The 12,075-nt window shown below is 36.9% G+C and overlaps 1 protein-coding gene across 1 annotated transcript in view; it reads left to right on the top strand.

The window, feature by feature from the left end:
- The window catches only part of ly75 (lymphocyte antigen 75), a gene marked incomplete at its 5' end in the record, with an annotated part of 28,736 nt that extends 17,293 nt beyond the window's left edge, over positions 1 to 11,443 (top strand). Inside the window, 17 exons of the mRNA XM_079242875.1 lie at positions 478 to 545; positions 683 to 759; positions 1,207 to 1,343; positions 1,785 to 1,890; positions 2,185 to 2,345; positions 2,673 to 2,802; positions 3,165 to 3,385; positions 3,645 to 3,804; positions 4,285 to 4,446; positions 4,542 to 4,664; positions 5,002 to 5,187; positions 5,347 to 5,570; positions 5,710 to 5,917; positions 7,360 to 7,521; positions 9,309 to 9,425; positions 9,594 to 9,779; positions 10,001 to 11,443. Coding sequence (XP_079099001.1) covers positions 478 to 545; positions 683 to 759; positions 1,207 to 1,343; positions 1,785 to 1,890; positions 2,185 to 2,345; positions 2,673 to 2,802; positions 3,165 to 3,385; positions 3,645 to 3,804; positions 4,285 to 4,446; positions 4,542 to 4,664; positions 5,002 to 5,187; positions 5,347 to 5,570; positions 5,710 to 5,917; positions 7,360 to 7,521; positions 9,309 to 9,425; positions 9,594 to 9,779; positions 10,001 to 10,164 — 2,592 coding nt within the window. The 3' untranslated portion in view covers positions 10,165 to 11,443. The remainder of the gene's footprint in view (positions 1 to 477; positions 546 to 682; positions 760 to 1,206; positions 1,344 to 1,784; positions 1,891 to 2,184; positions 2,346 to 2,672; positions 2,803 to 3,164; positions 3,386 to 3,644; positions 3,805 to 4,284; positions 4,447 to 4,541; positions 4,665 to 5,001; positions 5,188 to 5,346; positions 5,571 to 5,709; positions 5,918 to 7,359; positions 7,522 to 9,308; positions 9,426 to 9,593; positions 9,780 to 10,000) is intronic.
- Positions 11,444 to 12,075: the final 632 nt, after the last annotated feature.

The following is a 12,075-nucleotide window of genomic DNA, read 5'->3' as shown; positions in this document are numbered from 1 at the left end:
GGGGATTTATGTCTTGGGAAAATTAAGGCAAACTATATTTGTGTCATGAAGAGCTTTGAGTTACTCATTAAAAGATAAGCAGTTAAATGTCAAAAACTAGAAGCACCTACTGTTTACTTTATCAAAGCTTAAAGATCCAATATTTTGCAAAATTTACTTTCAGAGGACAGACGCTGCTCATCAACATTTAAAGGTTCAGACACAAAACCAGCTTTTCCTCAGTATAGCTCACAAGAATGACTTTTGGAATGGCTGACCTCAAGGACCAAAGCTAAATTAGGGGTAATACACTTTAAAAATAATGCTGTTGGACCGCTGACACCCATATGAAATTGGGACCTTTAACAAGATATAAAATTTTACTAGAAATAAATCCAGGCCAGTTTGTATTTTTTTTTTCAAATCATCTCTTTTTTTGTCAATTATTTTCATTTGGAATACATAATAATCATGTGATACTAAAACTGTCTTGATCAGCTTTCAAATTCTTCCTTGGAAAACTGGTGGATTGATATGAGACGGCCTGGGCGACTATTTCCCATTACGTAAGCCAACACAGCTACACACATTTATTGTGCACAGCAGTTTGATAACAAACAAGCACAGTATTAATGACTAATACACTTTTATAAAATGTGTTAAAATGTGATATCAAGATCTAATGAACTAATTTGTCTTCTAGATACACACAGATGTACTTTTATCATTCATTTTTCCTCAATCGATGTACCTTCATCAATCCTGACAGTCCGTTTCCAGGTAACTAAAAATGACAGAATCTGTTTGCAGATTGACAACAATTGAAAACATGTTTAATGTTACAGTTTGAACCAGAATGAATGAGTGCTGTCAGACAAACTTGTTGGAGGCTATTTAGCACTGAAAAAATGCGGAAAAATAATTAACAAATCGTTCTTATGTCTATCATTTTATTATTGCGTGAAATATCAGAATTAATGTAGTGCAGAAGATGTCCGCCAACGGGGCAGAAGACAAATATTAGGTTATGTTCTATGGGTTTTAAGATGTGTTTACTTTAAAGTGAGCAAAAAGTCTCAGAAACTGTGTGCAACAAATTAAATACATGTTTTATAACATTCATTTTTCATTAATTCTTTTCTTTGAACTACCATTTTCATGCAACTAAATTCATGATCAATATTTTCCTACTAATACACACATTTACCGTTGTATTTTACTCTCCAGAGCATGATCGCAGTTGCCAGCAGCGCTATTCCTTTGTTTGTGAAAAACACAATGCCACATCAGTGGAGTTCAATCCTCTGGACCCTCGACCTGGAGGCCAGCCTTGTGATAAAAACTCGCTATCCTTCAGAAATAAGGTTCGACTCCTGGATCACTTTGAAGAAGATTAGCTCCAGTACTCAGGACTGTTTTTTATTTCTGAATGAAAATATGATGCAGGATTAAACATTATGAAATATGGTAGTTATTTGTCCATATGTAAATAGGTCTCAGATGCATATAGGTCTCTCACTTCACATGAAAAAAATGGCTTAAAATGCTGTCTCAATTCTCTAAAGAGAATTCCAAAGTTTTGTGTTCTGATTGAAAACACATTCAACACAACTTTATAACTATGTGAGATGAAAATAATATGCTGTATTTCCAGATGTCCATACACCTCTACTACCCAAATATTGAATTTTTTTTTTTTAAAATAATAATTGAATACACTAAGTAGATCAACAACATGATCTACTCAGTTTAAACATAAATACACTTTGGAGAAGTGTTATTGAATACTGTTGTTATTTTTCCAGTGCTACACACTGATTAAAGGAAAGTCTGCAACATTCAAAGATGCCAATGAGGATTGCCAGTCTGTGAAGGGAACCCTGGTCACTATATTAGATCAGGTGGAACAAGGTAAGAACTACTAAGTTCATGTTTACTGTTTAAAACAAAAACTGAGAAAGTAAGTAGAAGCTAGGTGATGGTAAGCACATATACTCAATTCATTCTGTTCAAGTTGTCATTGTTTCTTCACACCACTCTGGGAGTAAGCTTGATCATCCCCAGTAAGCCATTCCAGAAAAAGGGATGCCACAAGACCATGACTAATATTTAAACTGTGGAGATACATTCACGTATAAATAGTAAAAGTTTGTTACTTTAATTTACCTGATATGAATTTTCTGTGCATTCATATGTGTGTTTCAGACTTTATCAACACTCTCTTGCCAAGTATGAATGATATGGAAAGAATGTGGATTGGTCTGAAAATGAATCATGGCCACCCTGAGTGGGTTGACGAGTCTCCTTTGGAGTACAACAATTTCAACCCTCTCCTCATCGGCATGGACAAGGCTTTAATGTTCAATGTAAGTTGCCTTTACTTTCAAGTCCAAACTTCACGAACATGAAAATATAAATGAGAACAGCTGATGAATAATATCATAGGTTGGGACTAAGTGAGTTTATTTCGGCTGGTCAGTTTCCATTGAAGTTAACGAAAACTTAAGTTATTTTCTACATAATAACTTGATATTAAAAAACACTGTTTCTTCTTCATGTTTTACTTTTTGGCTTGTTTTTTTAATTGTAAACACAGAACATTTGTCCTACCTTTATTGTTGCAGTTGGTTGATAATAATAAAGACTTTGTTGGTATTCACATTGTGCTTGTGCTTTGCTTTGGTTTTTATTAGAAATGGGATCCAGACAGTATTAACATATGTGCGTACTTGGTCAGTCACCCCAGCTCTGATATGCTGGGCACCTGGGACTACTCCTCCTGCACCCAGCTCCAAAGTGTGGCCATTTGCCAACACTATGCAGGTAGTTTTCAAATTCCAGTAATTAATTTAACTTGATTGTTGAAATTCTATATATGATACACAACTATGAAGTTGAGGTTGTTTATATATACTTGGATTTGTGTTTTACTTCATATAAATGTTAATGTAACTCTGGAAAATACTCTTGAAAGGAAGCGAACATCATCAGCCACTTGTTTGCTCTAATGTGCTTCACTGCCTCATTCATCTCAAAACTTGGCAGGGATTTTTCTCGTAAATATCTTTTTCCAAATTGCTCATGCTTCATTTTCCAAGGAAAATGAAGGTTTTTGAACAATGGCAGAGCAGCAACAAGAGAGATTCCATGCAAAGCTTTTATAGTAAGATGTCTTTGTGTTTCAGATAAAGTAGAGGAGCCCATTATCCCCCAAAAACCTTTTCAAGTCAACAACCACACCTTCCAGCTGATTGTCAAAAACCTCACCTGGCCTGAAGCAAGGAAGGAGTGCCGGAGTCTTGGTATGGATCTAGCGAGTGTGTCTGATATTTTCATACAGTCCACCCTCACTGTGCATGTGACCCGTGCACAAAAACCCATGTGGATCGGCCTGTACAGCAACAGTGTAAGTCCACCGAAGTAATGATTTTACTTTCATTTACCAAATCTACTGTTGTGTTGCCTTGATTTTTCTTTTGCTCAGGATGGGAGATTGAGTTGGACTCAACTCAATCTGTTTGTTTCCTTATATAGGCTATTATGAATTGGCCTTCATTATGTTTTCCCCTCTGTCTGTAAAGCGTCTTGAGATGGCATTGCCGTGATTTGACGCTATATAAATAAAGTTGAATTGAATTGAATTGAATTTTGTGTTTTACATACAGGAATTCCACTACCATTGGAGTGACCACAGTCACACCACGTTTAGTCGCTGGTCTGATGATGCCACCCGCAGCCCATGTGTGTACCAGGATACTGACGGCTACTGGAAAGCCACAGAGTGTGAGGAAACACTTCAAGGTGCCATCTGCCACATACCACACAGTAAGTTATAGCGATTTGTTTTTATTTTTATAAATGTTATTTATGACATGATATAAGCCAAAATGTAAATTAGGAAAAGTCTTGTGCAACAAATTCTTAATGTACAATATAAATGGTCTGAAAAGGGGTTGAGCTGAAGATACTAAAGTACATACTTGAGAAACCGCCTTGTTGCAGTTATGACAGTGCTGTTAAGTTTTATGCAGTAACAGGATGTGAAAACCGTTGTTGAAAGAAATGTAGAAACTTCATGGATTCCTGTTTGATTCAGATGTTATAATTCAAGTACCATAAAGACGTTGAGTTATCAAGTCATAAATAGGTGAAAGGCGAAACTTTTATCCTTCAGTAACAAACCTGTGACTGTGTACTTTAACTTGTCTGTTTTCACCTAGGTCAATAAGTACTTTATGACTTCTGTTTCTGCTAGCTACAATTGCTGTTTTTTGTTTTTTTTTATTGTAAACATATTTGTTGCAGAAGACACCATCACCACATCAGATAAAGTTGTTAAGTGTCCTCATAGCATTAATGGACCAAACTGGATCCCTTGGAAAAGCAACTGCTACACCTTCCAGCTGGTTTCATCCAGATGGGACGTGCCTAAAAGTGGCCAGATTCAAGATACCTGCAAAAAACTTTGTAAGCACAACAGACAACCCATGTTATCATGCTGAGGTTTTGTAAAAAAAAACAAAACATGCTGGTAAAGCTGATGATCCTTCTATTTGTTTTAGATGCAGATGCAGACATCTTAACCATTCGGAATGAGGAAGAAAACGAATTTATCCGGAGCCAGCTCCTGCCATTTGAAAGCTTGGTTCAGTTTATTTGGCTGGGAATGTTCCTAGATGACAATGGTTGGTACTAGATTTATCTTTACAGTGGATATCTTAATGAGTTGTCTTCAACTGAGATTTGTGTCAATTTTAACTTTCTTTTTTCTCTCCTGATGCTTTGACTTGTGATGTTGGATTATTCCAGGCAATTTTATGTTTCATAATTCACTATGAAAGCTCTTTGATGCCACAAAACTTTAGTAAAGATATAAAACAACTAAACATCATTAATTTTAATATTGTCCTATTATGTCTTAAACAGTGTTCAGGCTGAGGACATTAAAGGGACAGTATTTTAGGTCTTAATGTGTGCATTTATTGTAATGTCAGGGTTAATGGTGCTATTGTTCTGCTCCAGATAACCAGATGAAGTGGTACGATGGCACAAATGTTCAATATGCCAACTGGGCAAGAGGCCGACCGGATATAAAAGGACCATTCATGACTGGTCTTTCAACTGATGGCACCTGGATTCTGATCAGAGACAAACGCTTACATGCAGAATTCAAGCAAAAGTCAATTGTGACCTGCAAAATTGACAATGGTTGGCATATTACGACAAACATAGTTACATCTATCTAATATTACGTTATCTATTCTGTTACCATTGATTATAACGTAATGTTACGTTATCTATTCTGTTACCATTGATTATATTTCATGCTAAAAATTCTATTAAATATTTTTTGTTTTCCTCTCAAAGAACCCAAACAGGAATATAACCTATCTTCCAAGGATTTTCAGCACTACGGCAACTTATCTTATGAAGTTGTGGCCAAAAAGTTGACATGGCACCATGCTGTAGAAGAGTGTAGTCAGCGTGGCGGTCACCTGGCGAGTGTCCATGACTTCGAGCATAATGTGCATATGAAGCTCATTGCCAAGACGGATGGCTTCGGGCTGTGGATTGGCCTGTCGAATCAGGATGTGAGAATATTTTTGCAATCAAAATCTGAGTAAAACAGTTTAGCTGCAGTGAAATTCAGTGCCTCCCCGGCATTTCTTACTTTATTTTCTGCCTTAAAACTCAGATTTACTTATTGACAGTGTCGTCTTCTCCATAAAGGTCGTTGGCTCAGCCTATGAATGGTCGGATGGGACAAAGTTTGAGTACAACCCTGGCATCTCTGATGAACAGAAGGACTCCAGTTTACACCAAGAGGGCACCAGCTGTGTTTTTATAAGACCTGGTGGGGACTGGGTAAAAACCAGCTGCAACAGCTGGAGAGATGGTGCCGTCTGCTACACCACCACCATCACCACTGCTTACCAAAGTAAGACCCGTTTTCTACAGAGGAATTTGTTTAGTTCAATCTTATTTATTTTTAGGTTTTTCATTAGTCTGTTTTTTTTTTTTTTTTTTTTAAAAAGTATTTTATGACATTATCTTTATAAATTCCTTGATGGTCTTCTTATACTTTTCCTCGTATCTTCTGTTCTTCTAGTTTTAATGTTAATTTTTATATTTGCATTAATATTTTATACTTTTAAACTCCAGTGTTTTTCCTCATGGGGATCCTCACACCGGGGGATTTCATCATCTACAATATATAATATTATCAAAAGATTAAGAGAAACTGGTGAAATCTCTGCACCTAAGCAGCAAGGCTAAAAACAAGCATTTAATGTCCGTGACCTTCTGTCCCTCAGGAGGCATAACATGATTGTGTAAAGAATATTACCATATGGACACTTCAGAACACCATTGTCACTTAAAACAGATTGCTGTCACATCTATAGGTACATGTGCAACTCATCTGATATGCATGCAACGTGGAAAAGTGTGCTGTGGCCTGAAAAGTCTACATTTTAAATTACTTTTGGAAATCATGGATGCTATGTCATCAGGGTGGCAGTGGCTCAGGTGGTAAATCTGCTTGTCTTGTGACTTGGCGGTCTGCGGTTTGATACGTGCTCCGAGCCCAGGGGGACGCGATTGTTCTCTAAGGGCTGGTTCAAGCCCGGATAAATGCAGAGGGTGGCGTCAGGAAGGGCAGCCAGCGGGCTGGATAGTCCAAATACAAGTTCAAAAGCCAGTATCTGTGATGTTTCAGGGCTGGGTTATTGCCCCGGGGGTAGCTTGCACATCCCTGAAGGCATTATTTTTGCTTAAAGGTACATACTGGTTTTAGAGCAGCATATGCTGCCATCCAAGCAACATCTTTTTCAGATATGACCCTACTTATGTCATCGAGACAATGCCAAGCCGCATTCTGCATGTGTTAGAAGAGTGTGGCTTCGTAGTAAAAGAGTGCTGACCTGCCTGCAGTCCAGACCTGTCCCCCACTGAAAATGTGTGGTGCATTATGACGACTCTGGACTGTTGACTGTTGGTATTGTTCAGCAAGAATGGAAAAGAATTGCGACTACAAAGCTTCAACAATTACTGTCCTCAGTTCCCAAATTTTTATGCTTTATGCAGGCGTCAAAGTTAATATAAGTGAATATTTGCAAAAACAAAAAGTTTAAAAATTTGAACATTGTCTTGTCTTTGTACTGTATTGAAGTGAATATTGTTTAAGTGACAATAGTAAATCATTGTATTTGGCTTTATTTACGTTTGGCATAACGTCCCAACTTCACTGGAATTGGGGATGTTGTACTGCATGGTAAAACTGTACCAGTGTGTACAAACAGCACATCTACTGGGGATTTTCATTGGTTTTGAAGTGACATTCACTGTCATCCATGTTGTTTGTGTGTTGTAATGAATCAGGAGCAAAACTGCAGACTACACCGGAGGCTAATCGCTGCCCTCAGAGCGATGGCAAGTCAAAGTGGGTTCAACATCAGGATCACTGTTATGCATTTGATGTGAGTTTCTACAACTACAGTGTCTACAGCATGGAGCAGGCCAAGGCAATCTGTGAGAAGTTGGGTGAGTTGCTATTTGTTCTTTAAAGAATTGTAGATAACCCCATTAATACCAGTTGCATTACATACCTGTACCTCCATTTTCAAGTAACATTGGGCTTTCACAAATTCAGTTATTAAAAGTGGAGAGGAATTTCCTTTTTCTTCCTTACCTGATTTTATGAGCCATGTAAACTTTATACATGTGCACGTTGTCAGACCTATGAGCCGAGACACTTCCTTATCTGTCTGTTTTCTTTCCAGTAAAACAAAGTTCAGCATTTCACATTTGCATTTTATTAAGCTTTTATTTTTTTTTATGTTTGCATTTTATGGCCCCGCCTTATTTAACCGAGCTTCTGCAGTCTTATGCTCTGTCTAGATCCCTAAGGTCTGCACATCAGCTCCTGTTGACAGTGCTTACAACTAGACTGAAAACTAAAGGTGATAGGGCTTTCATCTAGTCCTCGAGGGCCAGTATCCTGCAGGTTTTTGTTGTCTCTATGCTATAAACCACCTGACCAAAATGAATAAATAGGTTGATAAGAAGCTGTTGGATCAATTTGAATTGAATCAGGTGTGTTGGTGCTGGGACACAACAAAAACCTGCTGCATACTGGCCCTCGAGGACTGGAGTTTGACACCTGTGTTCTAGGCTGTGGAACAGCCTTCTGCTCTGGTAGAGCCTCACACTCCCTGGAGCAGTTTAGTCTGGTCTGAAAGCCCATCACTTTAGCCTGGCATTTTAAACTTAGCTAAACAGGATATCTTTGCTATTTCTGTTCACATGTTTACAGATTTCATTTTTATTTTTCTTACTTGTGTTTTATTGTGATTTTTACTGTGCACCTGTTGTCCCATAGTATTTCCAAGATATTTTTTTTATTGATATAAGTCGTATTTGAACTTTTAATTTAATTTAATTATGTTAAACACTTGTTGTATTAAATGTACAATACAAATAAAGTTTGAATTGAATTTGAATTGAAATTTTGCAATAGACATCTGGACACAGGAAAGGCCCATTATCACAAAACTACACAAAGTTGTGTGTTTTTTACTGTATGAATATCCCACCCAAGAAAGGCTCAGCTGAGAAGTTGTCACACAGGCTGTGATGTATCTGTCTCTTCAACTTAGCAAAGATCAGTAAAGCTATGTTTTTACTGCAGAGTTATGACTTCCCCCATCACCAAAGGCAGAATTTCCTGACCAATAAAAAGCTAATTATTTAACCCTTTTAAATAGTTCAGAACCAAAAATAGAGGTAAGGTTTAAAAATGTTAAGTATACTCTTACTGCTACCAAAGGAATGAAGTAGCACTCAGGTACTGCTTATCAAATGCATTGGAGTTATTAAACATCAGGATGTGGTCAGCACCTCAATAAAACAAGAAGAAAACAATTCCCTGCTTTCACTGAAATAGTATAAAGGTTGGTCTACAAGGGATTAGATAATGGGATGTCCTATCTTAGTTTTTACATGCCACATTTGCATGCTAGTTTAGTTTTTTGTTGAATAAATGACAACCCAGTTTGACATGTTACTGTTCTTTGCATTTTTGTTTACCACATTTTATGACTTGGTTAATACCCAAAGAGTTGTTTTTTAAATGTCTTGATGGATAAAATCAAAGAACTGAAAGAAGGTTTTTGCTTTCTTTTTCTAACAACTGTGGAGGTTTTATTCTGTTTCTCAAGAGTCTGGTTTTTGAAGCCTGTCTTTAAGCTGTTCTAGCACTTTGTGTAATGCTCATCAGAAGAGATTCATATTTATTTGAGGAATCTGATCACTGTTCTCTCTTCTGATAGATGCTCAACTGCTTACCGTAAAAACTAAAGAGGAGAATGACTTCCTGACTAAGCACATCAGTGACGACCCTCTCATCACCAATCGAGTATGGCTCGGCATGGATCTGAATCCTCGAGGTGAAGCAAATTATTTAGGCAGAGGGATGATACAGCCGTCAATGTAATCATGTTTAAAAGGAAATTCTAGGTTTTTTTTACTGTTGTAACTTTTGACTTTATTTACATATGACTAAAGATGGTGGCATCTGGCTATGTCCATTCTCATCATTGTATACGTCCTCTCAGGTATGCCTTTTTCTTGGCACGATGGCTCTGCTGTGGGTTACACTAACTGGAAGCCGGAAGTTCTGGATCATGGGAAAAAGTTGGAGGAGTCTGCTTGTGCCGTAATGATGGCCGGGGACAGTGGGCTGTGGAATCTGGCCAACTGCAAGCTGACCAATAGTCGAGTTGTTTGCAAAACAAAAGCAAGTGAGTATCACAACTGGAAAACAAGAAATTTAGAAATCCCCCTTTCATATGTAAGTTGGAGTGTTTTAGAAAGGCACAGACCCAATTAAAATCCAAGAGTCTTACTGGAGCTTCAGTCTCAGTTTTGCATTTTTGCTCTGTGTTCAGTTGGACCAAAAAAAGAAAAACAGCTAAAAATTCAGACTAGCTAATGATGCGTTAACATATTTTTTGGTTTACAGAGTCTAAAGGCTCTCCTGTGGCACTTGGCCTCTTCATTGTGGTCCTCATTGCTGTCCTTTTGGCTGCTGGATTTGTCATCTATAAGAAAAAAAGATCACACTTCTCCTCTACCGTCCGCTACCAGAGGACCCTTGATGACACCACCAGTATAATAGAAGACTGAGCTTGCTGGAATAATCAGCCTCAGGGAGTATGCATTTTACTGAGCTTGATTGTATGGAGTCCTCTCCCTCCTTTTTTTTTTTTTTTTTTTTTTGTATTATTTATTTTTATTTCTCAAGCCTGAGATTATAACTGTAAATATTATTTGGGAATTGTGAATAGCTCCCAGTTTCTTAAAATGGATTATTTTAGAATGTTTATTAAGAACACCTAATCTAAATGCTTGAGCTGATTCTACCTGGTAATTAGTGATCATTGACAACGGTAGAGTTGATTCAGATATATGCAACCTGACTAAATCTGTTGTAGACTCTTAGTCTCAAAGCTTAAATTGCACTCATGCATGAGTGTTTTCAAACGATCAAACTAACTATGATGTTGTGTTTTGTACTGTAAGCAATGTCTCAAGCACTGCCAAATGTCCTGAGTGCACCATGAAAAGGAAAAAGAAACTGCTGGCTGTTCATCTTTGACTATATTGTTGGAGCAAATTAAGCTCCTTGCTTTGTTTATTGTGACTCTAAGTTTCACTTGGTGAAATTTGAGGCTATGTCTAAAAATAATCTTTATCAAGCACAAAAGAAAGATTACGCAGATTGCATTTTGGTTAAAGGAAATATTTTTGGAGTTTCAGTTGAACTTTGCCTTTAATAGGCAGAAATGTCCCAGACAGTGCCTTCTGAGATCACTGGATAGGTCTTATTCTAAAAATGTATTTACTTGTTCTGTTTAGCTTTTGGGATGGTGAATAGCACTGTTGCGAAGGAGAGAGCGAGAATGTCTAAGCCTTGCTTGGAGTTTTTTTTTTTTTCCTCTGTATGTTAATCAGTGTTTTTAAATTTCACCCTAGGCAAGTATGAGTGGTTTTTTTTTCTTTGTGTGTTGACACTGTGATAAACTGGCAACCAGTCCAGGATGTACCTTGCCTCTCACATGATAGCAGCTGAGACACTGAGCTTTGAAAGTGGGGAACAGTCTTAGCCTCATAATGAATCCGACACCTGTCTGTAAAACGGAGAATCTGACTTATCTATGCATTTGACTACTGATCAAGAATGCACTGTAAGTGGTTTAAAGATGTTCAAACTGCACTGTTGTTTGCTGTAAATGCTTTGTAAATATGTTTTTTTTTTTTTACTAAGAATGAACCAAAGATGCTCTGAGTTGGTTTGAATGTTAAAAGCTTTAGTTTTCATTGAGCAAGCAGCTGCTTCAGCCTGGCTGGTTAACTGATTTTTTTATTTTTTTTAACACTACTCTTACAGGTTTATCAGCTTGCATCAGGTACATTAACTTTTCAATAAACTTGCCTATCTACAAAGACGGTTTCAGATTTGTTCACTGTATTATTTGCTTTACAAAAGCAATTAGAATATCATAAACATACTTGTATAATCATCTCGTACTGTTTGGGTTCCTCAGGTAATATTACCTTAAATTACAACTTAAAATTTATTGCTGTATATTAGACTTCCAAGTGACACAATAGCATTTAACTCCCTCAGATCTTGCTTTATAACATTTGTTCTCATTGCACATTTCCTCACAGAGTCTTTGTCTGAATTTGGTATCTTGGTATCAGAGCTATTTGAGCTTAAGCAGACTAGATCAGTAAAAATACAACCTTACAAATTTTTCCTTTATTTTAGTCCAAATGGTCATTACAATGCTTACATGTAATGATCTATCCTTACAGAAACAGTCTGCACTTGTTTTTCTCTACATCAATTTTGAGAATTTGTCTTAGTCACACATTAATTTTGTAAATTGTATTTAATTACATGTTACTTTCTCAGATTTTAATATTTATATAATATAAACCATCCTCTTAAATGTTTAAGTTTGAGATGTTTAAACGATTTTTTTTTTTTAACTTAAAATGTAAAATATTGTATATTTTATTACAATTCTT

The sequence above is a fragment of the Telmatherina bonti genome (genome assembly GCF_933228915.1).
Source record: "Telmatherina bonti genome assembly, chromosome: 1".
Taxonomy (NCBI): Eukaryota; Metazoa; Chordata; class Actinopteri; order Atheriniformes; family Telmatherinidae; genus Telmatherina; species Telmatherina bonti.
Note: the sequence above shows the minus strand (reverse complement) of the source record. Positions and strands in the feature narration are given on the sequence as shown.